The 24,857-nt window shown below is 45.2% G+C and overlaps 1 protein-coding gene across 2 annotated transcripts in view; it reads left to right on the forward strand.

Annotated features, from left to right (window-relative positions):
- The window catches only part of ARHGAP31 (Rho GTPase activating protein 31), a 65,011-nt gene that overhangs the window by 34,616 nt on the left and 5,538 nt on the right, over nucleotides 1–24,857 (forward strand). Inside the window, exons 3-12 of one of the 2 annotated variants that reach the window (XM_057404141.1) lie at nucleotides 7,844–7,946; nucleotides 8,467–8,611; nucleotides 13,463–13,545; nucleotides 14,025–14,132; nucleotides 15,790–15,935; nucleotides 17,678–17,876; nucleotides 19,550–19,674; nucleotides 21,712–21,771; nucleotides 22,432–23,058; nucleotides 23,861–24,168. In XM_057404141.1, the coding sequence (XP_057260124.1) occupies nucleotides 7,844–7,946; nucleotides 8,467–8,611; nucleotides 13,463–13,545; nucleotides 14,025–14,132; nucleotides 15,790–15,935; nucleotides 17,678–17,876; nucleotides 19,550–19,674; nucleotides 21,712–21,771; nucleotides 22,432–23,058; nucleotides 23,861–24,168 (1,904 nt within the window). The remainder of the gene's footprint in view (nucleotides 1–7,843; nucleotides 7,947–8,466; nucleotides 8,612–13,462; nucleotides 13,546–14,024; nucleotides 14,133–15,789; nucleotides 15,936–17,677; nucleotides 17,877–19,549; nucleotides 19,675–21,711; nucleotides 21,772–22,431; nucleotides 23,059–23,860; nucleotides 24,169–24,857) is intronic. The other variant, XM_057404143.1, reaches the window with a different exon arrangement.

Genomic DNA, 24,857 nt, shown 5'->3' on the forward strand with positions numbered 1-24,857 from the left:
AGCAACTCACTTTCCTGCAGCACCAGAGCTCTTGAGACAACTTCCTAGCTCCTTGCTTCACCCTGTCCCTTCACCAGCAGCAGCATTTTACCTGAAGCCTCCCAAGAATATGTGTGAACCAGTTGCTTTGTCACCAGCATGCTATCACTATGGAAATGGACGAAGGATCTGTCTAATGGTGACATAACATGACAGAGCAGCACAGAAATCACAGACAAACTCCGTATCCTATGGAAATTGCTATAGATTTCAGTGTATAGAGGTGGTGTTTGTGAAAGGCACAGTACAATGGACTTCAAAACTGTTCAAGCTGGTATTTTTCAGGTGCATGTCAAGATCTAAGCACCCAGAATTTCTAACAGCCCCAAAAGGCTTCCTTATAAAGAGAAATATGGAATCCCTATTGCCTGAGACACTAAGGTCAGAGTTAAGAAGGAATAAGGAGCAAAGTAACACTGACAACCAGGTAGGGAGTGTGCGTTGATCCACTTGAATTGCCTTTCTCCAGGTTTTGGGATCCCAAGAATCCCACGTAAGAGCTCCCATGTGTAAAGGGAGATGTTGGTTTCTACACTCTTTTTACAGTCAAGATATGGGTGTCATAGTTTACAAGTCACCTCTAGAGTAATTTTGGGATTCTAAGAAACTGAGCAAGTCTGCCTCAGCTAGCAGGATCAGGTAAAAGATGGAGACTGAGAACTGTTTGCTTTCTAACTTGTTTCTGAAGCCCTTGTAAAAGAAAACATAGGTCAAAATCCATTGAGAAGAGGAAAAAAACCCTCATGAAGTCCATATATTTTCCTTGCTTTGTTGCCAGCAGTTAAGTAGGTTAGCATGGCTTACATTGCTGTCCACGCTTATGAAGTAAGCAGGGAAAGGAAGGAAAACAACATGCAGTGTGACACCTGCAGTTTGTAAGCTTGTTTATTGATCTGGATGAAAGACAGCAGCCAGTCCAAAGACTACAAATGGAGCCTACATCACTGGCAGTCCATTCCAATGCTCAACATTCTGTCACATTTAGCCGCACTCTTCCCTTGCAGATTGCTTCCTTACGCTGCAGCGTTGCCATTGCCCTGCTCACTCCTGCTCTTTATCAGCGCTGATGAAGCTTTTGGATTCTGTAGTGGGTTTTGTATGTGTCATCAGAAATGAGGTTAGCAGCAGAATTCCTGTCTCACAGCCTGCTTATCCTCATAGTATCTAGACATTTACCAAGACAGAGGTCGATATGTTATATGTAGATCCAAAACTATTCTGATCCAAGTGCCTCTTCTGAGACAGCATAAATTGTCCGATTTCTCCTACCTACAGAATGAATTACCCCAATTGCTTGTGCTGTGGTGAACAAGATGCTGTACAAAATGCTGTGGATCAGAGCTGTTAGGATTCAAATGGTTAGCTAAGGACATGAACACCTCATTGCCTGCAGAACTGAAGTCACTCTTTTCTGTGGTGCCTGTACCAGAGTTATAAATGTTAGGAGTGGAAATATCCTGTTCAGTTATCTGGTCTTTTTTTGCAGGAAACCCACAGCAGGATGTTTTCCTAACAAAATTATTATCTTATTTAGTACAAACTCTTCCCAAAAGTGCATGCATGACAGAATTTACCAGCTATGTCAAGGTACTAGTGAGGTTTCAGAGGGGCATGATGACCACTGGGGTTGAGAATCAGCATTCAACGCCTGCTTGTGCAGTGCTTTCTCTTAGGTCTGCCATGGGCTCTTTCGTTTCTCCCTGGAACATTACAGTTGCCAGATCTGCTTTGGAAAATGGGGTGTTCCTGTATGTTTCATTTAGGTATGTGTGATGTAAGCGGGGTATAATGTCAATGGGAAATAAACCCCTTGATAGTGGTGCCATTGACTTCATTCAAACTCAGGCTGGGCTTGCAGGCTGTGCTGAAATGCATCAGTGTACCACATCCCTGTGTGCTCAGCATTTCCGCTTCCCACCCAGGCCATGGAGAGTGATGGCTCACAGCACCTGACGGACCTGAAACCTGTTTTTCCTATGTCTTTGCCTACCAGGATGACAATGCGTTCAGGACAGTGCTTTCATCGCAGGGAATGGCACTGTTGTGCTAACCTTTGTGACACTGCAGAGACTTTTCCCACAGAAGCAGAGGGGAAAACAAATATGAAGTGTATGACTTACATGGTGATTCAGTTGTGCTGTCCGTGCAGACAGGATCACCTCGGCGCCGGCTATTCCTCTCTTTTTAACTGTATTTATGGCAGCTAAGGGGGACGAGGCGAGGAGGATTTGGTTTTAAGCCTGTTTGGTATTGTTTAGCCATCTTAAGCTACTCAAACACAGGTGTGTGTGTGTGTGCATAGGGGGTTGTGGTAGCTCAGAGCTAACAGCCAAACTAAACACTGGAATCTGGTGTTGGGACAGTTTATGTTTTCTTCTTCTGTGAAATGAATTTAGTGCTGGTGAAAAGTTTGCATAGACATCCTGGAGACTGAAGCCCTCTCTTTGCCCTTGTAGCAGTGACATCCAGGCAGTGCAAACCCTCCCCTTCCCCACCTCTGCCAACTTCATCTCTGAGCAGGAGAGATCCTCTGCAGTGATTTCGGATGCTGTGGTCCCTTCTGCCTCTGGCCACAGCTGAAAAGGAGGAGTTGGAAGGCAAAGGAGATGAGAACAAGGGGCAAGGCAGGATTTACCCTTAGCTGCCATGGGTTAAGGCTATGCACTGGGAGGCAAACTGGAATTCTGACTGCTGCAGGGAGAACAGCACAGTTTGATCTTCTCTGGGATCTTTATCAGCCAACCTTTTGCCTAAAAATCAGACAAGATCAGCAAAAATAAATAACAAATTTAGTGAATCAGCATCAAAGCTCATGATTTAAAGTAGGAAGCATCAGGAAATACAGAAAACTGTCATATCAGAGATGCTGACTCTCAAGTATGTTGCCATTTATACAATGCTTTTCCTTTCCTGTGATTAGAAGGCCAAGTCGATCTATGAGTATGCTCTATAATGTGTATTGTTTGGTTGGTTTTGTTTGTACAAAATAACAACTCCTGCTTGGTACAGACTGAAACACTTCTTTTTTTAGGAAGAAGTATTTCCTAATTTAGTCATTTAAATTGAAACAAGGGACTAGTTTGACCTTTATTGTCATGCTATTGACATAGCGTGAGGGGAAGCATGCACTGCTATTGAGGGTAATGGAAGCCAGTTTAAAAAATACTAATATGTAACAAAACCAAATGTTCACTTGTTTTTTTTTTATGGTACAGGATTCATTTTTTTGAGAAATAAGAAAACACAACCAACAACCAAACTATTTCCTGCAAGTGAAACATCAAAAAGCTGGTATTTCAGGTGAAATGAAAGGTCTGCTTTTATCCTCCCTTTACTTGATCTAAAATTAAAACAAAATTAGAGGGGGTATGAAATATCCTCCATGTGGCCTAAACCAACCACTAAGGATGACCTGAGTAGCTCTGTCACTCTTTTTTATCCTTGCAAGGAGCCCTCTGGGAGAACAACAGAAGGATAAAGTAAACCAAATTGAACCTGCTGCTATTCAGTCCAACTCAGTAGAATGCACCCTGAACACACGACCCAGTCCAGGTTAGCTAATTTTAAGCTCAGTCTTACTAGGCAGTATTCACATTGACTCGTTATGGTAGCTGGCTTAGCAACCTCCTCCCTAGGTTCCTTCTGTAGTCCATGGTGACTCAGTTTCCCCTAGAAGGCAGCACTAAAGTCTGTAGGGCATTGCTTGCATCTCCTGTTGGAGCAAGGTCTTTCTCACTCTTTGATACTTTGGTGGGAGGCCCAGACGGCATCCTCACAATGGTTGTTAGGTGAGGGGACTCCCTCCTACTTGGGTTCTTAGTGGTTTAGTTAGGTACATGCTTAAAGCTTCAATCCAAAACGCTCAGTCTTGTGCCAGATGAAACCTTTGTCAGTCAGGCAAACAGTGAGTGCCTTACTTGCTGATGAGGAGGTTTGCTGGGTGGTAGTACCATGGCTGGGAAGGACAGGAGAAGGGAGAGCCCTCCCTTTCCATCCCATAATGCTGGGAGGAGAGATGCTCAGTGCCCATTGCTGGCACTAGAAGCTGGAGAAATTATTAAGGGGAATGAGTCACAGTCACAGTAACTGACCTAGCAGGAGTAGCACATGTGTAAAGGAGGTGGCATAAGCTGTGGTCATGGAAAAGACTCTGGGGAGGGTGAATGTTTTGTACACCGAGGTGCTATCCAGTGAGAGTGGAAGGAGTTACTGTGACTGCCCTTCTGGTTTATTTTTGTCTAGGGGAAGAGTATTGTCTTTTGTGCGCAGTGTGTTTATAACTCAATTTCCCTTCTGACTGATGCCTTGCTCCACGCTCTCTTCTCCTCCTCCATCTGGTTTCTATTGTATTTTTAAACAAGGACAGTTTGGCTGTCTGGCAGAACAAGCAGGGTCTGTGTGACACCAGCTGCCTCTTCCAACTTCTAAGCCTCCAGCACAGTTTTAATTATAGAAGTGTTAAGATTGGACACCCCCCGACCCACCTCTTTCTGTGCCTGCATGGACACACACACCCCCTGCTATAACCCCCATCCGTGCCCAATCTTTCTTCAGGAGAGACCCAGATCTGTGATTTATATGGGTAATGCTGATAGAATCTCGTTGTAAAGTACATGCTAGAGCCTGTACATCCCCACGTTCAGGGTTGATCCCAGCGTTTGCTCTGGCTCATCAGGAGCCATGTCTGAAATAACCAAACCACCTCAGAAACCCCCTGGAAATGGAAAGGAGCTGCTCACTGCTGCTCTGACCTCAGCTTCCCCCAAGTGCCCGAAAGATTCAGCTTTGCAGGAGATCAGAGCTGCTCAGGAATTTCAGGTCCTGCTCAAAGAAAACATTTATTGTGCTCCAGTTTCACACAAGCTCTGCATTTAGGGGCTCGCTTTGCAGGAAGCCGATGCAGTCCCTTCACCTCCAGGGATCTGAGGTCAAAGCCTGTGATTTTCAGTTCCAAGTGAAATGTGTCCTATGTGGGATTTGGTTTTGACATCACAAAACCACCACACATTTTGGTGTATCTGGCTCTGTGTGTCTGTATATGATGAGTGAAGAGTACTGGCAGAGATAGGTGAGAAGCTCAGGGATGAAAAGCAGGGAAAACTGCAGGGCTGGAGTGACAGATGCTGGCAGAGCTCAGTGCGTATCTGCAGTCTGTAGGTTGTCTCTACTGTGGAGTCTTCACCCACTTTTAAAAATGGGATGAATCTTATGCATTTGCGACAGATTATTCCCCTCATGCCCCTTATTTTTTCTTACCAGTCCTCAACAGATGGATCTGCCCTTCTCTGCTTCGTGTGGAAGAGGTTTGCTTACCTGCCTGAGGCCTCTTGACCTAATTTATCCCAAGGAAACTTCAAACTCAGCAAAAACCCCGGTGGGATTTAATAGGTCTTACTTTCAAGAGGTCAATTCAGTCACAACAAACATCAGTCCATATAGTTTTAGATGGTGTGCTTATTCTTAACGTGGAGGTTTCTATCTAATAAAGGGCGCTGTGGGCGTGGACCCCATTTTTATAGCAGCTAGGCACCATCCTATGAAGTTTGTCAATAGAAAGATCGTTTAATTTTTAAACAAACCTTTTCATGTGGCTGTCCTGATCAAATAGGTTTCCTGTTCAATTATATCTTCTTTTCCGAGGCAGCATAGTGCATTTCACCCATTCCCCCACCCAAATAGATCTGAAGTGAACTTGGATCTGCCTAGCTTTCTTTTATGCTGTTTGCATTAGATTTACCCCCAGAGACCCCTACCAAGAAAGAAATCTTAACATGCCATGTATGCATAGCTCCTGCCACAAAGATGGTACAGCCTGACCACCCAGAATTGAAGATGATGCCTGAAGCCATTTGCCTATTTTCTTTATGTATTTTATTTCTAGTATGTCCATTCATCATCATATGATCTGAGTTCCCTACTGCAGTTACAGATAATCAGGTCTTTCTCAGAAATAGGAAGGTCCTTTTTCTTGATGTGTCACTTGGGCTTTTCTTGGTAGGATTTTAAGGAAATGCCATACTTTCATTTTACTCATCTCCTTCCACATTGTCTAGTCCTCTTAGGAAGCAGGTGCTCTAGGCACTGAAAGGAATGCTCCCCATGCATTGATATGCCTTTTCAAATGTCCTTGAAGATCATATAGCTCTATGACTGCTGTGGACAAAGCTCTGACTGTGTAGACTTCACCTGTTCTCTTGGTGGTTTCATGAACATTGTTGTAGGCTGGGTCCTGTTAGTCTTAGACCAACAACTTGAGGGTCTTAAAAATCAGCCCAAGGCTTTGGTTGTGACCCAGCATGACTGATGTACCTGCATTATGAGTCCCTGTTCAAAAAACCATTAAGTCAAATTTTCCCTGTTGTTTTGGAGAGGCTGCTTTAACTGAGGATTATGAGTCTGTTTGAGTCATTCAGGCTCCCAAGTAATCCCTGTCATTTTATGTATCCCTGCCAAGAGAAGGGACACATAAGAAGGACCTCTCTACTTCCCTTGGTGAGAGTCAGGAGCAGAAGGGTAGCACTCCCCTGACTGACTGGGCTCAGTAATAGTGTGTCAATAGGTAGGCACCTGCCTGGGAGCCCTCCTCACCAAGGCCTATGCCCTGGGCTGCTTAGTAGGGACAAGTCCACTCTTGAGCTGGCTCTGGCCTCAGTGGCATCCATGAGAAATGCAATAATGTACCAGCTGTTATTTGTTCAGGCTGTCCTTGGAGTGCTGTCTTTGGATGCCACCTTATGAAGCACAGGTTAATATGTCAGTATGATCCTGAACTTCAAGCAGTAGAGCTCAGAGAAGGTCCAGGCAGAGGCATTATCTTTGTGGTGTCACAAAGATGCAGCAATTGCTGTGCCTGGCTTTCCAATGTATGGCTTAGCCTGTTTTCTTCCATACAGCTTTCCAAATGCACAGAGCAGCAGAGTCAGCATTACGGCAGGGAACTTTAACTATTGCATTTACTGACTTTTGTGCTTATGGCTGTGTGAAACATTGCATTAAATACACAGTAGTTTCTAGCACCTAATAAGGAAGGGCTCTCTTACTGTTATTGTTACAGCAAGGGTTGTTATACTAGTGGGGACAGGGAGGCTTGGTCTGACCAAGAGACGAGGGTTTCCTATATCTATATAATAGGGGAAAAATAAACATATGCTTTGGGTCCAGGCCTGGATGTAAATGTTGTGCCTCAGGCTGCTCTTGGCTTTAAGACTGGTTAAGTCTTTGGCTGGTTATGTTGATGAAGTTCATTTGAAGCTAATGTCAGCTTTTGTCAGTGTGCAGATCTCATCGATATTTGAACTCTATACCCCCTCTCTGAGGGTTTATGAGCACTGAACTGTGGGTTTGTAGGCTTATATGGAAGTGTGAATGCTTCTCTGAGTTTTATCCAGGCCCATCAGACCTTTTGGCACAATTCAGTGAGGCTGGAACTCTATCTTGGGGAGGGGGGAGGTTCCCAGGACCTCATGCTTTACCTCATGCTTTCAATTAGAATGAAATTACTTCTTTTTCTGGAAGAAAAAGGAAAACTGAGAGCGAGAAACTCTATCTTTCTTCTGACAGGTTTCTGTGACTGCAGGGTTAGTCACTGTCATATGCCAATGAGCGTGGCAAGGCACAACCGTAGCTTATCCTTACTTTGCAAATGGTTATGGCCAGTTTGTGGGGGTTATTTTTGGTCTGCCCTGTATTTCTCCCATTGCAGAGAACCTCTGCTGTTGTTCCATCAAACTGTCCTCCCTGTGGTTACTCATGGAGGTTCTCAGTGTGTATTCATTGGGCATCTTGACTTGCTTTCCCCTCCTAGTCCCCTACGTGTTGAAGAGCTGTGCGGAGTTCATTGAGACTCATGGCATTGTGGATGGGATCTACCGCCTCTCAGGAGTGACATCCAACATACAAAAGCTGAGGTAAGGGCAACCCGTCTGCGTGCCAGCAGGATTCAGTCACATTGCATGGTACATTTCTACATGGTACGTAGTTGCCAGCTGGATTTAAACCACGACATAGTCCCTCAGGCATACACTGGGGCCAACAGAGCTCTGCACTGATGCAGAAGACAAACTGCCTCTGAAGCTCACAACACGGAAATATATTTCAGGTATTAGCCCATGACACAGGAAAAATATCTCCCCCTGTATGGGAAAGGCATGGAGGTTCTCAGCGCAAATGCTGAGTTGTTCTCTCTCAATTCAAGACAAAGCAATGTCTTTATATCATCTGGGGACTACTCATGGGACTATGTTAGCAAAACCAGAGACTAGTTGAAACCTCAGGACCTGATCCCAGAAGACAACCTGGGCCAGGCTGCAGAAACACCTCTGCTTTCCATATTGATTTTTCTTCTAGCTGCAGAAGAGGACTTAGGGTGGAACAGTGGGATGCTACAGCTCTTACTGCCTACATTGTTATGTTTCTGTATTGTTTCAGACAAGAGTTTGTTTCTGATCAATGCCCGGATCTGACAAGGGAAGTTTACCTCCAGGACATCCACTGCGTGGGGTCACTCTGCAAGCTGTACTTCAGGGAACTGCCCAACCCTCTTCTCACTTATGAACTCTACAAGAAATTCACGGTGAGACCCTTTTGCTGTTCTTATTCCTCTCCAGCAGTGTGGATGTGCTGCAGGTTCCTCCGTGATAGATGTTTGGGGTTCACTCCAGTGTCCTGGATTCTTGTGCATCAGTATAAATGCTTCTCAGTGCTCTTCCCTTCTTGTCTTGTACTGGCTCTCTTTCCCCATCCTTGTTTCTTTCCAGCATTACATGTTTATTTCTCAGTTTCTCTGCTGTTTCCTCTATTTCATCTTGCTCATTTTTCCACTGCATCTCTTCCCTGCTGTTACTCTTTCTCCCCACTGTACACCTCCTCCCAGAATTACTCATTCTCTTTTTTCTAATTACTGTCCATCACTGAGAGGTTTCTGGATCACCTGGGGCTTATGATCATAATCACAAGGGTGAGTTTTCCTCATCCCTGTCCCTCCAACAGTCCCTGATGCCTGCACAAACTGATTGCTCAGCCCATGTATAAAGCACCAACTTTTCTGCATCTGTAGCATTTTCCACACAGTTTATCAGAGTACAAATGATGACAGGGGTTATGCCAGCTACAGCGTATCAGGTCTATCACGACCATGTCATAAATACAAATGGCAGAGGAAAGTGGCAGCTGGCCAAACAGACATCTCTAACCTTGTTTAAAGAGATTATAATTCAAAGAGTAGTTACTCAGTTCTGCAAAACAACAAGATTATACATGGATTCAGTTGGAGCCTAGGAGCAGACTGCGGGGGAGCTGAAAAATAAGAGCACAAAGCCTGTGTTCTATTTAAGAGAGTTGGCTAATTTTGATGACAGTATTTTATGCAAAGGTGGTGCAACAAGTTATGCTTGTTGTTAGTCTTCTGCTTCTTACTGCTCTAAATTGACTTTCAGTTCTTTATGGCACCAATAAATCTAAATCCAGTCATTCAGGCTGAAATCTTTCGTGCCAGAGGAGTGGATTTTCAGCTATGAGAATCCACCAACTTCTTAAAACAACTGGGATGGGTGGATGGGAATGTTTCCTCAGTTTTAGAAACATCCGTCCTTTGTTAGGGATTTCTTGTCATCCTGCTCTTTCCCATTTGCTGGGAGAGGACAGACATAGCCAGTGATGTTGTAGAGGAGTTTTGCAAACTCATGTCCAAATAAAAAGGGAAGTGGCAACCAACCTTACCTTCAGGTGGTGCTGTCTGCACTGCCTCTATCCTGAATCAAGTACTTACAAGTGGCACTGCTATGGCACGGAAGGCACTGAGAGAGATCCATGGGATCCTCACAAGAAGAAGGCATCCTCCAAAAGCTCCCTATTGCCTGCTGTGGGAAGATGCAGGCAGATCTGTCCAAGGGGGCTTGCTTTAGGGCAAAGACAGATGGGATGAGCCAAGCAGTAACCTATTATAAGAAGTCAGGTAGTTGTTAGGGACTACAGCTGAGCTATGGAACGTGGGCTGGGAATTGGCTCTCTGTGATGCCTGACAGATATGCAATAGTCTTAGGCATCTTGCTGTTTCAATGACAAATTTTAAGTAAGATTGGTCTGTGTTTCAAGGTGATGTATAGTTGAAACTCCAGTCAAAATTCTGAGCAGATATGAACAATTGACCTGTATCCTTAGGATATAGATATCCTGAGAATATCAGATAGGATCTCCATCCTAGAGACATTCAGGATGACTAGAATCTTGCAAACACAGGGTATTATTCAACTATTCAGAGTTACTGATGAGCCTCATTCTTGTTGAAGCTATTTGGCTGCTGTCTTTCTGGCTATCGCTACTGATTTATGAAAGAGAAATGCTCGAAAGGAACCATGAAGATTTAGATGGAAACTTTTTTAGGAAAGAATGTTTGCTGAAAAGTGCACTTTGGGAATGATGATGACTTGCAGATTTTTGTTAGATACATTTGGTAAATAGCTTTATTCAAAAACAAAAGGGAAGGCATTTCTGTAGCTGTCCAAATGTTTCTTTTACAAATGCTTTCTAAAAGAAATGGTTTGACATTAAATCAACACATCTAGCTCTTAAAGAAAATGTCTTTCAGGAAAGGGTTAAACGGCCCCAAATTTAAATGAGCATTTCTTACACTTATGGTTGAGTGTGATGCTTTGGTCAACCTGGAACAATTGCGTTTTAACATCTTGTGCCAGCTCCCCAGAATGTTATCACTTTGGATTGACCTAAAAGTGTGGGTTTTTTAAATCTCTGGCTTTTCAGTTTGTCTGCTCGGCCAGAAAATCCATTATTCACTAAGTCTGCGCAGTAGGGATTTATAATGGGTAACCCAGCTGACAGGAAGCACAGTCAGATACCAGCAGGAAAGAAAGAAAGAAGACCAATTCCCCAAGGAGCAGCAAACCTGCTAGGAGCGTGTGTACGCGTGGGGAGTCTGAACAGAGAATGGTGGCAGCTGTGCCTCGGCAGAAGAGCACTGGTAGGAGTAAAGAATGTATGCTAATCCCAGGCTGACTCAGTCGGAGCTGTCTCTGAGATGGGATAGGCTCCACTTTGAGTCACCAGAGTGATTCAGACATTTGTGGCTAAGGAAAGTCAAGTTCTTAATGACTTGGGGAGGGATTGGCCTTTTGGTCATCACTGGGTCAAGTTCATGGATGGAACATCCCAGTCATGACCTCACTGGCTATTAACTTTTGCAAAACGATGGCCTCTCATGCTCTCCAGCTTGCTGTTCTAGTGATGGGTGCTTGTTTCACAGGAGAGACAAGTTGACTCTGCTTAGCTTGTTCCAGCCTAAGGCATAAAAGGACAAAGTACTCCCTGTGCAAATCAGCTATGGGAGGCCAAGCCTACCTTCTCTCTGGACTAAACCAGTGCATATGAATTGTTGCACTCCCAGCATCACCAGTGGAGTAAATAAAATCCCATATTACATAAATTCATACTCTGATTAACAGACATGTAATACATGGAGTTATTGGTTCTTCCTGGAATTCTATGCTCTCCTGAGTTTTGGAGGGGAGCTCAGCTTTCAAATGCACAACATGTATGGGTCCAAAATGTGTCTCAGAGGTTTGAATGGGTCATGACCTCAAAGAAGCTGATATTCACTTGCTGTCTAAGCATTAGGTCTTTGAGACCTGGAAGTTAAATATGACAGTGAAAATTATCACTGGGAGAGAAAATACCATGTGCGATCTAATTGAAATCTAATATTTCAGATGCAACACCAATTGAAGTTTATATTTCCGTCCATATCCATCTTTGGCCAAGGCCATTCATCTGGAAACCTTGTATGGAGATCACAAGAGTTCTTATGCTTAGGATTTCTGGGCTGATTGCAATAGATTTTGGTTTTGGTTTGTTTTTAAAAAAGGAGCTGTAGTTATGGGTAAGAATACTAGAAGGAGTTAACTTACCTTCAATTTGGGCAAAACAAGTGCATCCACATGTCATGTACACCAAACCAGTGAGCTCACTCATATTCTTTTGCCAGCATACCAGTGAGAAGTTCAAACCAGAGGTCATAGTTCTCAATTCCCAGTGTTAGGAAGTAAAACATGATTCATATCCATCTCTGGGCTTTCAACTGGCAATGTTTGGTTTGCTGGTGGTTGTACATGAGAAGTGGTTTGCTGGGAAAAGGACAGTGACCAGAAGAGAGATGGCAGCCTTATCAGTGGGGATGTTGTAGTGACTGACACAAGATGCTTTTCTCATTGTGGCTGGTAATTTCAGGTTCATAATGTTTAAGCAGCGGGTGGTTTGAGATGGGTTATTTCCTTCCTTTCCTGTCCTAGCAGTGCTGACGTCTGTCTTTAGGCAAAGCTGCTGCTTGCATCGTGGGTCCCAGCATCTTTCTTTGAACTCGCTCCAAACTCCAGCGGCAGTAGGGTAGGCAGGAGCTTCCAGACAGCCATGCATTGGTTGAACTCATTGGTGGTTTGTCCTTCCCCAGCGCAAATATTGAAAGGGAATAGCTGAGCAGATGAATACCAATGCAGTAAACTCCTAGGAATGCAGACCAAAGCTTACTGTGGCTCGCTAAGCTCTTGGTCTGTAGACAATTACTCAGTGATGTATAACCTTGATTACGTCTAACTTAGTCTAACCCTGAGTGTAAGAACGTATTAATCCACCTGGACAGCGATTTTGCTAAGGCTTCACCCATTCTAAAAGATTCAAACTCACACAATCCCTACGGCTATCTTCATATGACAGCCAAACTACTGCTTCTCTTGAAGGATATGAAACATGTATAATCAAGCTGTTTTCATAACACAGGGCTTGAAAGATCTTTATTTTTAACACAGTTTCAGGGAGGAAGGGGTCAAAATTATTCAATTTTCCCATTATTTTCATTTCTCTCTTTCCTTCTATCCCACGCATCCCTGTCCGAGTTAAAAAAGGAAAAAAGAACAAAAAGAAAGAAAGAAAGAGAGAAAGAAAGAAAGGGAAAGAGAGAAAGAGAGAAAGAAAGAAAGAGAGAAAGAAAGAAAGAAAGAAAGAGAGAAAGAAAGAAAGAGAGAAAGAAAGAGAGAAAGAAAGAGAGAAAGAAAGAAAGAAAGAGAAAGAAAGAAAGAAAGAAAGAAAGAAAGAAAGAAAGAAAGAAAGAAAGAAAGAAAGAAAGAAAGAAAGAAAGAAAGAAAGAAGGAAAAGAAACATAACTCCTAATTGAAGCTCAGTCCTTAAATGCCCCTCTCCCCAGAACACTGACCACCATGTCCCAGTGCCTGGGAAGGATGTACTGAGGCATGAAATAACAGTGCAGCAAATCTCTCACAAGCTAGCTTCTACCAATAGCTCTGTAAGATAACAAGAGAGCATGCCCTCTGAGACAGGCTGTCTCATGTGACCTTCCTTATCTCTCTTCCTTCTCCCCTGAGTGCACTGCCAGGACGGACTGTTTCCTTTATCTCCGCAGGAAGCAGTATCCCGCTTCCCCGAGGACGAGCAGTTGGCACGAATTCAGAATGTCATCCAGGAGCTCCCACCATCGCATTACAGGTGAGAACGTGCTCACCGAGCTGCTGAACAGTGTGGTGACCCCTACCCCAGGGAATGCTGCCTGAAACACCACTGCAGTTCATTTCCAGCAGTTAATTCCCAAAAGCTGACTCAGTATTTCCAAATCTGACAATTCATCTGGCATTTAAATATCACCAAACAAACTGTTGTTAGAGATCAAACAAGCTCTCCCTGCCTCAGTCTATCACCTTCCTTCCCCATGTATGACCCCTATAGAGGTGCTTGAGCAAGAGCTAAGCCCTCCACCTCTGCAGCATCCCATTCTGTCTCCCATCGACCATGACAAGGATTGTTTGGTTCGTGCCTCATCCTTGGCCACACCAGAGCAGAGTTGTTCAGGTGTTCACTGCCATCCCCTGTAAATGCTAGTGTTGTAAGTCCTCTCTCCCATCCAATGGCTTGTTGCACCATTGCAGACACTTGACACACTTTTCTTCCTTCATGTGAAACCACTGCAGAACGCTGGAATACCTGATCAAGCACCTGACTCACTTGGCCTCCTTCAGCAACATGACCAACATGCATACCAGAAACTTGGCCTTGGTGTGGGCTCCCAATCTCCTCAGGTACAGTATAAAGCCCAGAGCACCACACTGAGCTCCAATGGGAGCATCAGAACCTGAGGGAAATGCAAAGACAGGGAAAAGCAGAACAACTGAGAGCAAACAGCTTTTAAAGGAGAAAAAAAATTCTTCCAGGTTGAATAATCCGAGGTTTTACTGAAGCAGCCAAGGAAGCTTGTGGGTTTGTGTGTTTCTTATAATAAAAAAGCTGTTATTTGCAAGTTAAGCACATTGATTTAAAAATGAGGAGTTAGCTCATCACTGTGGAACGGAGATGACATTTCTGACAGTGCCAGCGCTTCTGCAGTGGGGTGGTGAGAGACAACAAGGTTTGGAAGGGAGAGCAACAGGGCAATAATAACACAGGTCTGTGCCCAAATCTGCTTCAGAAGATGTGAGATAAGCTTGGTGGGCTCAAGATGGCATATAGGGTGAGGTCACTAGACCACCAGCTAGTATGTGGTGTTTTCTATGCCTGGCAGTCTGCTGGGAAGAGGTCCAGATAAGATTCAGGCAGAGGTTGGGCTGATAAGCTGTAGAGAAAAACAGAATGAGAAGAAATAACATATTGGGGGAAAAAATAGAAAAAAATATCTTGTATTATCTTGTTTAAATTCCTTCCCTGTTCATCCTCCCATGTATTGAGGGAGAGTCCAGGACTGTAGCTGGGCAGGAGAGGGACAATAGCAGAACTGGGGGGGGGGGGGTAGTCCTGGGTTGGGAGAGGGCAGGAGGGACAATAACTGGAGAGGTACAGGCCTGAAATGCATTCTCTAAGGAGTTATTTCATTCTAAATCACAAACCAGGCAAAACCAGGTTCTGAAAATGAATCAGATGTTGACTCTATTGAATATCGCAAAGTGGACCTTTACTTTTGAGGTACTTTCATTCTAGCATCTGTCCTTGTCAAAAAAAACCCTGCAGTCTGTTTCCTTTTGCAATCTTTAATGAGTACAAGACCCAGGGAGGAAAAGAGAGAAGCAACAAATACAACCTCAGTCTCCTTACCGGGTTATCCTCTTGGCGATGCCCCAGGCTATTATCTAACACACCAGTCATTAACTTTACAAAGGATCCATTGCCCAGAGATAATTTCTTCAGCAACACTTTGGCATGTCAAGATAAGGAATGTTTCTTTGCTGAGAGCAAGAGTGAGAATGTGGGAGAGCAGGAGGGCAGAGAATAGACTACTGGGGCACATGGCTAAGCATTGACAAAATTGGAGTGGGGAAGACCTGAGCAAGGTTCTAAGGGATTTCACTGAGAGATGATTGAAACGTTGAATAGGGATCTGAAGAGAGCGTTTGAAGGTGTTCGAGTGTTGTCTTTCAGGTCCAACTTTGAAATAGCTAGAAGAGGAGTAAAGAGGAAGAATGGAGTTTGAGAGTCACAGTTTTATCTGCTGCTGAAGGATGTAAAAGCTAAGTGTAGGGGAAATAACACAGGCAGGAAAGAAAATAACAAATGTGGCAGAGAAAACAGGGAAAATGGTTTTTACTAGAACGAGGATGAGGGCTTGTGAGGGAAGGAGACCAAGAGGTGCAGCAAGACTGGGACAAACACTCCTGTTCCAAGCCTTGCAGGAAGAAAGCTGGTCTTTCCTTCCCAAGGGCTGTGTGTGGCAATGCTGGGTCCTAGTCTACCTCTTACCTCATGCAGGTCAAAGGAGATTGAGGCAGTTGGCTGCAATGGGGATGCAGCTTTCCTGGAGGTACGAGTGCAGCAGTTGGTGATTGAGTTCATCTTGAATCACGTGGATCAGATCTTCAGCAACAACAGGAAAGCCAGCTCTGCAGAGAACATGGGTAACAACCTCCTTGCACTACTCCACATGTCGCTTGCCATGTATTCCAGCTTTAACTGTACCCCCTTCAACTAATATCTCCAGCACATCAACTGTCACTATCCTCACAGACTCCCCCTAAGACACCTCGAGCCCAATCCCTCATTTCTCTTGTCCTCTTCATCCCTATCTCCAGCATTTTCTTTCTGAATACCAGCCTTCTTCAGTGTGCTCTCATTTTGCTCTATGGCTTGTCTTTTACATGATCTCACCCAACTTAACCGTTTCCACAAAAGGAAAGGTTTCTTCTCAGTCCCTGGTCTAAGTTTTCTCTCAAAGTCCATTAAGCACAGTCTCAGTTCTTCTTTCAGGCTCCCCCAGTTATAATTGCTCATACCAAGAATACCTGACCTGAAGCCACCATTATCCACCCAAGTCAGAGGCCACAATCCAGGATAAAACTTAATCTTGTGTTCTTAAAAGTTATGTCTTGTACCTGGAGACATTTTTTGAAAGAGATTTATTTCTTTTCCTGGGACATCAACAGTTTCCAGAGATGCTGATTTTGTTGCTTAGTGACAGGTTTGTCAAAATGCTTTTAAGCCTGGGAAACGAGAGGGCTTGGATCTACTGTGATTTCGTATCATTTCAGAAATATGCATCTTTCTATCTTTCAGTTTTATGCACTGGGAGGACTTTTAATACCTTCAGAAGTGAGGGGTTGACCACCTTTCTGCTTTCCAGCCCCGTGTCAGCTCATTTCATCCACCTTGCCCTTAACATGTGGCATTCTTTGCTAGTCTCTCCCCAGAGCCTGCATTTCTAGTGTGGTATCCTGCTCGATCCTGCTCTGCTGGTGCCATTATTATGCCCTTATTTACGCCCTGGCAGAAGGCATGGAGTGAAGAACTGCTCTTTTACTGCCTTAAGCAGTGTAGCGAAACACTGTCTAGTAAATTCCAAGTCTTCCAGTTGTATTGCAGGTCACTGGCCTAAAACTCGTCCAGGTTTGCTAAGTGCTGAACATTGCTGGCCTTTAACAGCAGTATGGAGTCAAGAAAGGAACATGCTGATGGTCCCAGTTGATTTCTTAGTGGGAAAGTGCCCCTTCACTCAGCCCCTCGGCACAGGCAGTAGTTTGCACTGGCTAAGTACTGAGTAGATTCAAGTCCACTGTGCTTCCTTCATACACGTTGTGGTGGTCTGTTTAGGGCAGGGTTGTTATTCTGGTAGCATATGGGAAGCTGACTTTGCTAGTGCTTATGTAAGCAGAGAGGACTATTGGTCACACTGCTTTCCATAGCCCTGAAATGCATTAGGAAGATGAAAGTAATGCTGATTTTTAGAGCAGGCCCCCATTCTGGAAGAAGACAAGGAGAAAGATGTGGAAGTGAGAGAAAGAATTAGTCACCAACTTTGGATTGGGGACTGAAGTGCTCCAGAATCCAGGGAGGAAGGAGAAAGGGGAATGTGTGTGAATCCTGGTGTTTTTCAGTGGTGTCTCTCACACTAAAGCATCTCCAGCAGAGGCAGCAAGTCCATGCAACACAGCCTTTGGCTGGCAAGCATAGCCCCTGCTGGGAATGCACTCAGATGGATAAGGTTGCTGAGGAGCTGGAAGACTTATCTGACAAAGAGCCTCTCTGCCTGCACGTGCCACTCCTTTCCCCCCTCTGCAGGAGATATTCCAGTCAAATAACAGCATGAAGCTCTCGCTCCCGTCTATCCTCACCCCAGGCTGGAATGTTTGTCCTTGCTTTTCAGAGAGCGCATCGGTGGTGAAAAGCCTGACCCTCCCCTCGGCTTCCCTGCCCATGAAACTGGTGAGCCTGGAAGAAGCGCAGGCACGGAGCCTGTCTGCATCCCACCCTGCTCGGAAGGAGAGGAGGGAGAACAGCTTGCCTGAAATTGTGCCTGTAACCGGGTCTCTCTTCCACACAGTTGTTGACCTCCCCGACAGCAAGTAAGTGCCAAGAGGAGTCTGAAGTGCAAACAGAGAAATTCAGGTTCCCCAGGGTGATCCGGAATGAGCCTTTTGTTAGTGTGGTACCCCTCACCAGCACACATAAACCTACATACACCACTGAGACAAAATACTGTGCCCTCCTCAAAAGAGAGAAGCATTGCAGTTCCTGGGTTCATAGCTCCATTACTCCTCTTCCCTCCAATGGGCCAGAACCTCTTGCAGGAGGAATTAATTGTCTTTGCATCCTTGTGTCAGCTCAGGATTTGGCTGAACGTGGAGCAGGTCCAGACACATCTCTCCTACGAGTTCCACCTGCTGGCAGCTGGTCCATGGTGCGCCTGGTGGGATTGACCTGCTCCGCTTCATCGCTCTCCGTGTTCCTCTGCACCCATAGCCAATCAATAAGGCAAATTTTCACTCCTAGCATGGAGAGATATTCACATAGTGGCACCTATGCCAGGAGAAGGGTCTGATTTCAGCTGCAGTAGTTGGGACTGCTGCCCAGCAAAAGTATTTATCTATTTGATCTATCTATCTGTGAATATATGGCTCCTCTACTGCCTGGTTCTGAGAGATTACAGCCTCTGCAGCAGGAAGGTTATTAATCTACAGACCCATAAAGCCCTGAGCAAAGATATTTATTTCCACTTGATATATTAAAGCAAAAAGGAGCCATCTAACAATACTAGCAAGAAGATAAGCAGCTTAAGACAAAGGGTGTATTGCCCCTCTAGAGTTCATTTTCCTTCCTCACTTGAAGAGAACAGTCCTATCCCCAAGATATTAATCCTTTCTGTAGCGCTGATTTGTGCTGAGTACTGATCTGAAAGAAAAGTAGAACTACAGGGCTAGAAAGCCCATTATGGAGAACTGGGAGACAGGGAGATAAGAGGGCTCTTGTTCTGGAAGAACGGAGATTGAAGAAGGAGTCAGAATGGGTATGTGAGGGAACTGAAACAGAGCATCATGAAGTAAAGCATATAGAAGAAAACAGGCTTCAGAAGTAGCAGTTTCTTTCTATTTAAAGCTGGGATTTCCAAAGAGACACAGGGAACTGGTGTCCCACTTCCTCTGACAGTTGCGAGAGATTCCTTTAAGCCTCTTCCTTTTTGGTTAGTACATTACACTTGCATATGATCATGTAACATTTATGATTAAATGAATGTTAATCTGAGGAGCATTAATAGCTAGTTTGCATTAAGGGATCCTTTTATTGTCACAAATTCATAAAAACTAGGAGGCACATTGACATTAAAGGATAGCTGTGTGCACTGAGCAATAGCGCTAGGTCCATCACTTCTCTGGAATTTATCTTGCATTCTGTCATTAAAACCCGTTTAAAAGGTAGTTTTTCTTTACTGTGTTGCAAGGTAGTTCGAGCTTCAGCAGTCTCTCTCTTCTGAAGAAAAGCATGGTTGATTGCTCAGTTAATCACAGTTGATATGGATGATGCCAGAGTCAACTCTCTAAAGAGCCGGCTTAGGTGTCTTTCCATCCATGACATGGTTTAATCAGCAATATAGATAAATCACTTCCAGAAAAGTAAGACTTGGATGTAAGAAGAAAAGACGGACAATGTTGAAGTGAGATAGCTCAGAGGCTTTTGTAGGATATTAAAAAGACAAGAGTCTCTAGGGTTTGGTAACCTCCTGAGCCCTTTTTCCTTCCAGGAGAAAATTATCTACCAAGTCCAAGAAATGGAAGTCAATATTTAACTTGGGCCGTTCTGGCTCTGAATCAAAGTCTAAACTGAGTCGAAATGGGAGTGTCTTCGTAAGGGCACAGAAGCTTTCTGGTAAGAACACGCTTTTCAGTTCAGTATTTTTCCCTGCAGCTTTCTCCCGTGGTAGTGATAGCATGGGGCAACCTGTATCCACATGACACTAATACCATTAGACTTGACATAGTCTAATGGGGTCATGTTTATTGCCTGGGTTCATGCAAATCTCATTTCCACATGATGTTGAGAAACACACTTTCAGGAGGATATTTCAGATATCTATAGTATATATTCCATTTTGGTATGAGATAAACAGGCTCCTGTAGCTCAGCTGTCAAGCTTGGGGACTAGGAAATACTATGTAGGTTTGGATTAGTCCACTATTCCAGCCCAGCTAGCCCCTGGCTCCTAATGGTCCTTACATGGTAGTGGGTCAATGGCTGTCCTTCCACTAAAGGGCATTAAAGAACCAACTGTGTTCAGTCTCTTTGTGAAAAACAAGGCACCAGGAGTTCCTAAGGCTCCTGGCTCTCAGAACTTTGAGGAAAACTATTACTTTTGGAGGTGGTATTTGGAGGAGTACTACCAAACATTGCAAGACTTAAAGTGAAACAGTTAATGTTAGCAACATTACCTACCACCACATATAAGAGAGGCTGCATTTGGCTCAGTAGTGAGTGTGAAGCCAAATGCTGGATCCAGCTCTTTTTGGATCCCTGCCTTCCCCCATTTTTTGCATGTACAGATGGCCTCACATAGGGTGCCCCTGGCAGACCTCAAAATAGCTCTCCATCCTATTTTGACCACGGGATCACCTTCTCACTTTGATAAGGAATACTCTGTCCCAAAATAGTGCTAACCCAAGGATGCCCAGGAATGACTGGAGCCCAGTGGTGGTGGGGGCTGAGCCTTGTTCCAAGCACAGTACTGAGCGACAGGAGGTTGTACGTTTTCACCAGCAGGACACAGAAATGCACAACTGTGTGCAGAGATTTAGGCGCTGAGGTAGTGCTTTGGAGAAGCAGTGCTTTAGTGCTGCCATGTTGTATTTCTGTGTGTTGTCAGCTTACAGCCTAATGTGAGGAAACAGATGAACTTGCTGTTGAAACTCAGCACATGTTTTAACACAGTTTGTGTCCGTGCACACAAGTCTGCGAGTCACATAAAGCACAAGCTCCACAGCTTGAGTTCTGTTGCTCCGGGAAAGCGGAGCCAATGCTCAAGACATCATGCCATATGAACGTAAAAGGTAGCCAGGACTCCATATAAATGCAAAGAGTAGCTGGAGTTTCTCCTGTGCTCCTGTGAGAGTCAGTTCCAGAAGCCTTATTTATATAAACAAGTGAAGCCCTACAAGCCTGCTCACTTTCTGCCTTAACTGCTATATGCAACATCATAAACAGCAAACTTTGCTCCCCGACATTTTCCAGAGCTCTGCAGACCCTTTTTTGGCTCCCGGAGACTAACTTGTCTTCCTTGCCAGATACATTCCACCCCTCATCTCCCCCTTTTCAGAGTGGTAACAGCTACACACTTCCAAAACCTTCCGAAACAGACCTGTAGAGTGTCTGGTGACAAATGGCATCTTTTTTGCTGGGCAAGCAAATCCAATGAGGATGACCAGGAAAACAGGTTGTGTACTGCCCTCATGCATTTCACAGGGTTTTGCTCATGCCAGCAAAAGAGCTTGGGAATGCAACATAAAAATAACCTACCATTTGCTATCAGGAATATAGAGAGGTGAGAAGGCATTTATGTCAGTTTAGTAAGAAAGCCCCCATGACCAATAGCCTGACTTGATCGGGAAGTGGCACATAACAGGTTTGAGGATGCTGAAGTGCTTCACAGTGGAGTTCGTGTTGACTGGCTGGGTTAAGTATAGCTCTCCACATGTCCGGCAGGTGCAAAGCTGTTGTTAGCACTAGCAGATCCCCATCTGTGTGCACAAGTGTTGTGGGTAATAAGCCGCGTGGTGTGGATACAGAGGGAGAATGTTTGGGAACGGAAAATAACTTTGATGTCTGCCTGGCATGCCCGTCTATATGTGGCCTTTGGTCTTTATGGGCAAAGCTGCAGGGTCTGAAGCCTTCTTCTAAAACTCATTTTCCACAGAAAAAGCAACTATTCGGCCCGCGAAGAGCATGGACTCGCTGTGTTCCCTGCCAGTGGAAGGTGAGACATCAAGAGCCTATACTGTAAGGGGGAAGGACTGCACCTCTGCATTCTCAGCTTTTCTCCATGCCTGCATGGCTGCAGTGTTCTGTTTGCCTATCTCACCATGCTGTGTATCTTCATATGCTTATGCCATGGCTGCTGACACATGCTCCACCTTTGTGTACATGCATTTTTAACCCTTTTATGTGTCTTTTATGTTGGTTCATGTGCCTGAGAGTTACCACTGTGCCTAGCTGCATCTTTATTAGCAATGGGATTCCTTCAGTTTTGTTCTTGGTTACTCTGGGCACAAAATTCCCATTCCCAAAAGTGCTTGCAATAAGCCAACAAAGCCTAGAGCTGTGGCCTTTGTGGGCAATGCAAGCTAGCCCAAGACTTGACTGCATCTGATTGACAGGGCCTTCTAATAAAAGTCTTCAGTGGTTTCCACTGGAAGGCATCCTATACAGACCTGCCTGCCTGCCCAGTTTGAAGGAGACCTGATGGCTAGAGCCTGGAAGGTCTTCAGTACCTGCTGTCCCCACTCCTTGGGGTTAGTCTTGGTGTTCATCAGGGCAGGATTCATCCCTGGAGAGAATGAGGAGGGCTCCTTACAGGGGAAGGTTATCCGCTAGTCCTTTGCTTCCCACTGACTTCCTCCTCTCTTCCCACCCCCAGGGGAGGATGAGAAGAGCAGATTCAAACGGGCAGTGACTACTGGAGGGTTTTTTGTTCCGGTGATGAAGATACGCACAGGAGGCACAGGCAGCGCATATGACCTCAGCAAGGAGAATGAGTGGGAGCGGGAAGGATCTGCCATGGTAGCCAGAGGAAGCACAGAGCTGAGTGGGGAGAAAGGTCCCCCCCGGACACCACAGGCAAAGTCACCCCCTGAGCAGCTGAAGGTCTTCCGGGCAGCAGAGGATGCTGAGAACGAGCAGACTTCCCCCAAAGGCGGCCGCATGTTCTACACTTGTGAAACAAGCACCAAGTCGGGCTTCCCAAACAGCCTCTTCCCCTTGGAGGCCTCCCCTCGCCACCAGAGGAAAGCCCTGAATATCTCAGAGCCTTTCGCTGTCTCCGTCCCACTGCGAGTATCTGCAGTCATCAGCACCAACAGCACCCCATGCCGTGTGCCCACCAAGGAGAAGCTTTCCCTCTCGAGCCTAGAGGAGCTGTCCTCCCTGGTGGCTGAGAACACGAGCCCCTCTGCCTTGGAAGCAGGGACCCACACGAAGACAGAGCAGGTGCCGGAGAGGAAGGAGAAACAGCCGGGGACCACTCTGCCAGTGGCAGCATCCAGAGGTGTGTTAAGGAAAGGGCTGTGGAGCCTCTGTTGGGCTTCTGGAGGTGCCCCGAAGGTGTGGAGGTTGCTACAGCTTTGTCTCTTTCTTACAAGAGCAGTGTGGGTTTTGATGGTAGCAGGTTGGTACTTGTTGCAGTAATGACCTCCCGTATGAAGACAGGCTGAGAAAGCTGGGGCTGTTCAGCCTGGGGAAGAGAAAGCTGCGTGGAGACCTCATAGCAGCCTTCCAGTATCTGAAGGGGGCCTACAGGGATGCTGGGCAGGGACTCTTCATTAGGGACTGCAGTGATAGGACAAGGGGTAACGGGTTAAAACTTAAACAAGGGAACTTTAGACTGGATATAAGGAAGAAGTTTTTTACTGTAAGGGTGGTGAGGCACTGGAATGGGTTGCCCAGGGAGGTTGTGAATGCTCCATCCCTGGCAGTGTTCAAGGCCAGGTTGGACAGAGCCTTGGGTGAGATGGCTTAGTGTGAGGTGTCCCTGCCCATGGCAGGGGGGTTGGAACTGCATGATCTTAAGGTCCTTTCCAACCCTAACTATTCTATGATTCTATGAGACTGGGGAGGTGTGTGGCCTCCCGGCAATGTCCTGTTCCACCCAGAGGGAGCTCTTTACCTTTGTTAGTTGGCATTCAGTTGAAACAGCACTGCATAGTCTCAGTCAAGTGTGTGACATGGTTTAGAGGTGGACTTGGCAGTCCTGCGGTAACGGTTGGATTGATGGTCTCAAAGGTGTTTTCCAACTGAGCTGATTCTATGATTCTAAGTAGTTGCATCATTCATTTGTGTTTCTGATCCAGGCTCTCCCCCTGAGGAGCTGGTGGAAGCCAGGAAACCCGAGTCCTTAGAAACTCCACAGCCAGCCGCAGAAAATGAGATGTTATGTGGGCAAAGCAGCCCCAGCAGCACCAGCAGCCCCCAGCAGTCCTCAGAGCAGAGTCCTACCTCGGAACAAACACCAGCCTCAGAGGTTCATAAGGGGCCGCTGCCTGCAAACAAGGCAGAGCAAGGACAGCTCAAGAAAAAGGATGTCTCCTCAGAAGGCAGCTGTGGTCAGCAGGAGATCAAGACAGCCAAGACAGAAGAAGAGTCATGCTTTAGACATGTGGTAAGGAAGAAGGCATGAGGAAAAAATGTGGGGGACAATGTCACGGTGGTGACTGGGAGGTTGTTTAGAGCTTCACTGTGTGTCCATAGTCACGAAAACTCAGCCTATGACCTAGACTAAGCAGGGTCAAGAACTGATCATGTACTGATTTCCCTTCTGTCCACATCACTATGTGGTGATTTACTTTTACACAACTACCTTCTGTCCCTTTCTTGTCTTCTTTTTCTGTAGCTATATGATTGCAGTCATTGCAATCTGTCTGCTCTGAGACTCTCCAGATGTGAGACTGTCCGGATGTCTGAGCATTTTGACCGATTGTCTCTGAATTCCCCTTCTATTTTTGCTGTCCCATTTGTCTTGGACAGCCTGAACAGTCCTTTTCTCTTCCATCCTATACACACTATTTATTATTATTATTATTATTATTATTATTACTACTACTATTATTATGATTACTATTACCTCCTTTCTATCTCTAGCAGAGCTTTTTCACCAAGTTTCTTACAGCAATACTCATCTCTGGACAGCTATTTAAAGATCTGTTGGCATAGCTCCTTGAATAGATTATTCATTCCAGTTTGTGTGCGATTTGGGAATGCAGATCCTCTGGCAAGGCCAAGAGAGCCTGAATGGGAAGAGCTGAGACATTCCAGCTACTCATTCACCTCACTCTTTCAGCACATCTGTCC

Source organism: Pezoporus wallicus, unplaced genomic scaffold (assembly GCF_028554395.1).
Source record: "Pezoporus wallicus isolate ANWC-B61680 ecotype Strahan unplaced genomic scaffold, APGP_CSIRO_Pwel_v1 contig_6598, whole genome shotgun sequence".
NCBI classification, from domain to species: Eukaryota; Metazoa; Chordata; class Aves; order Psittaciformes; family Psittacidae; genus Pezoporus; species Pezoporus wallicus.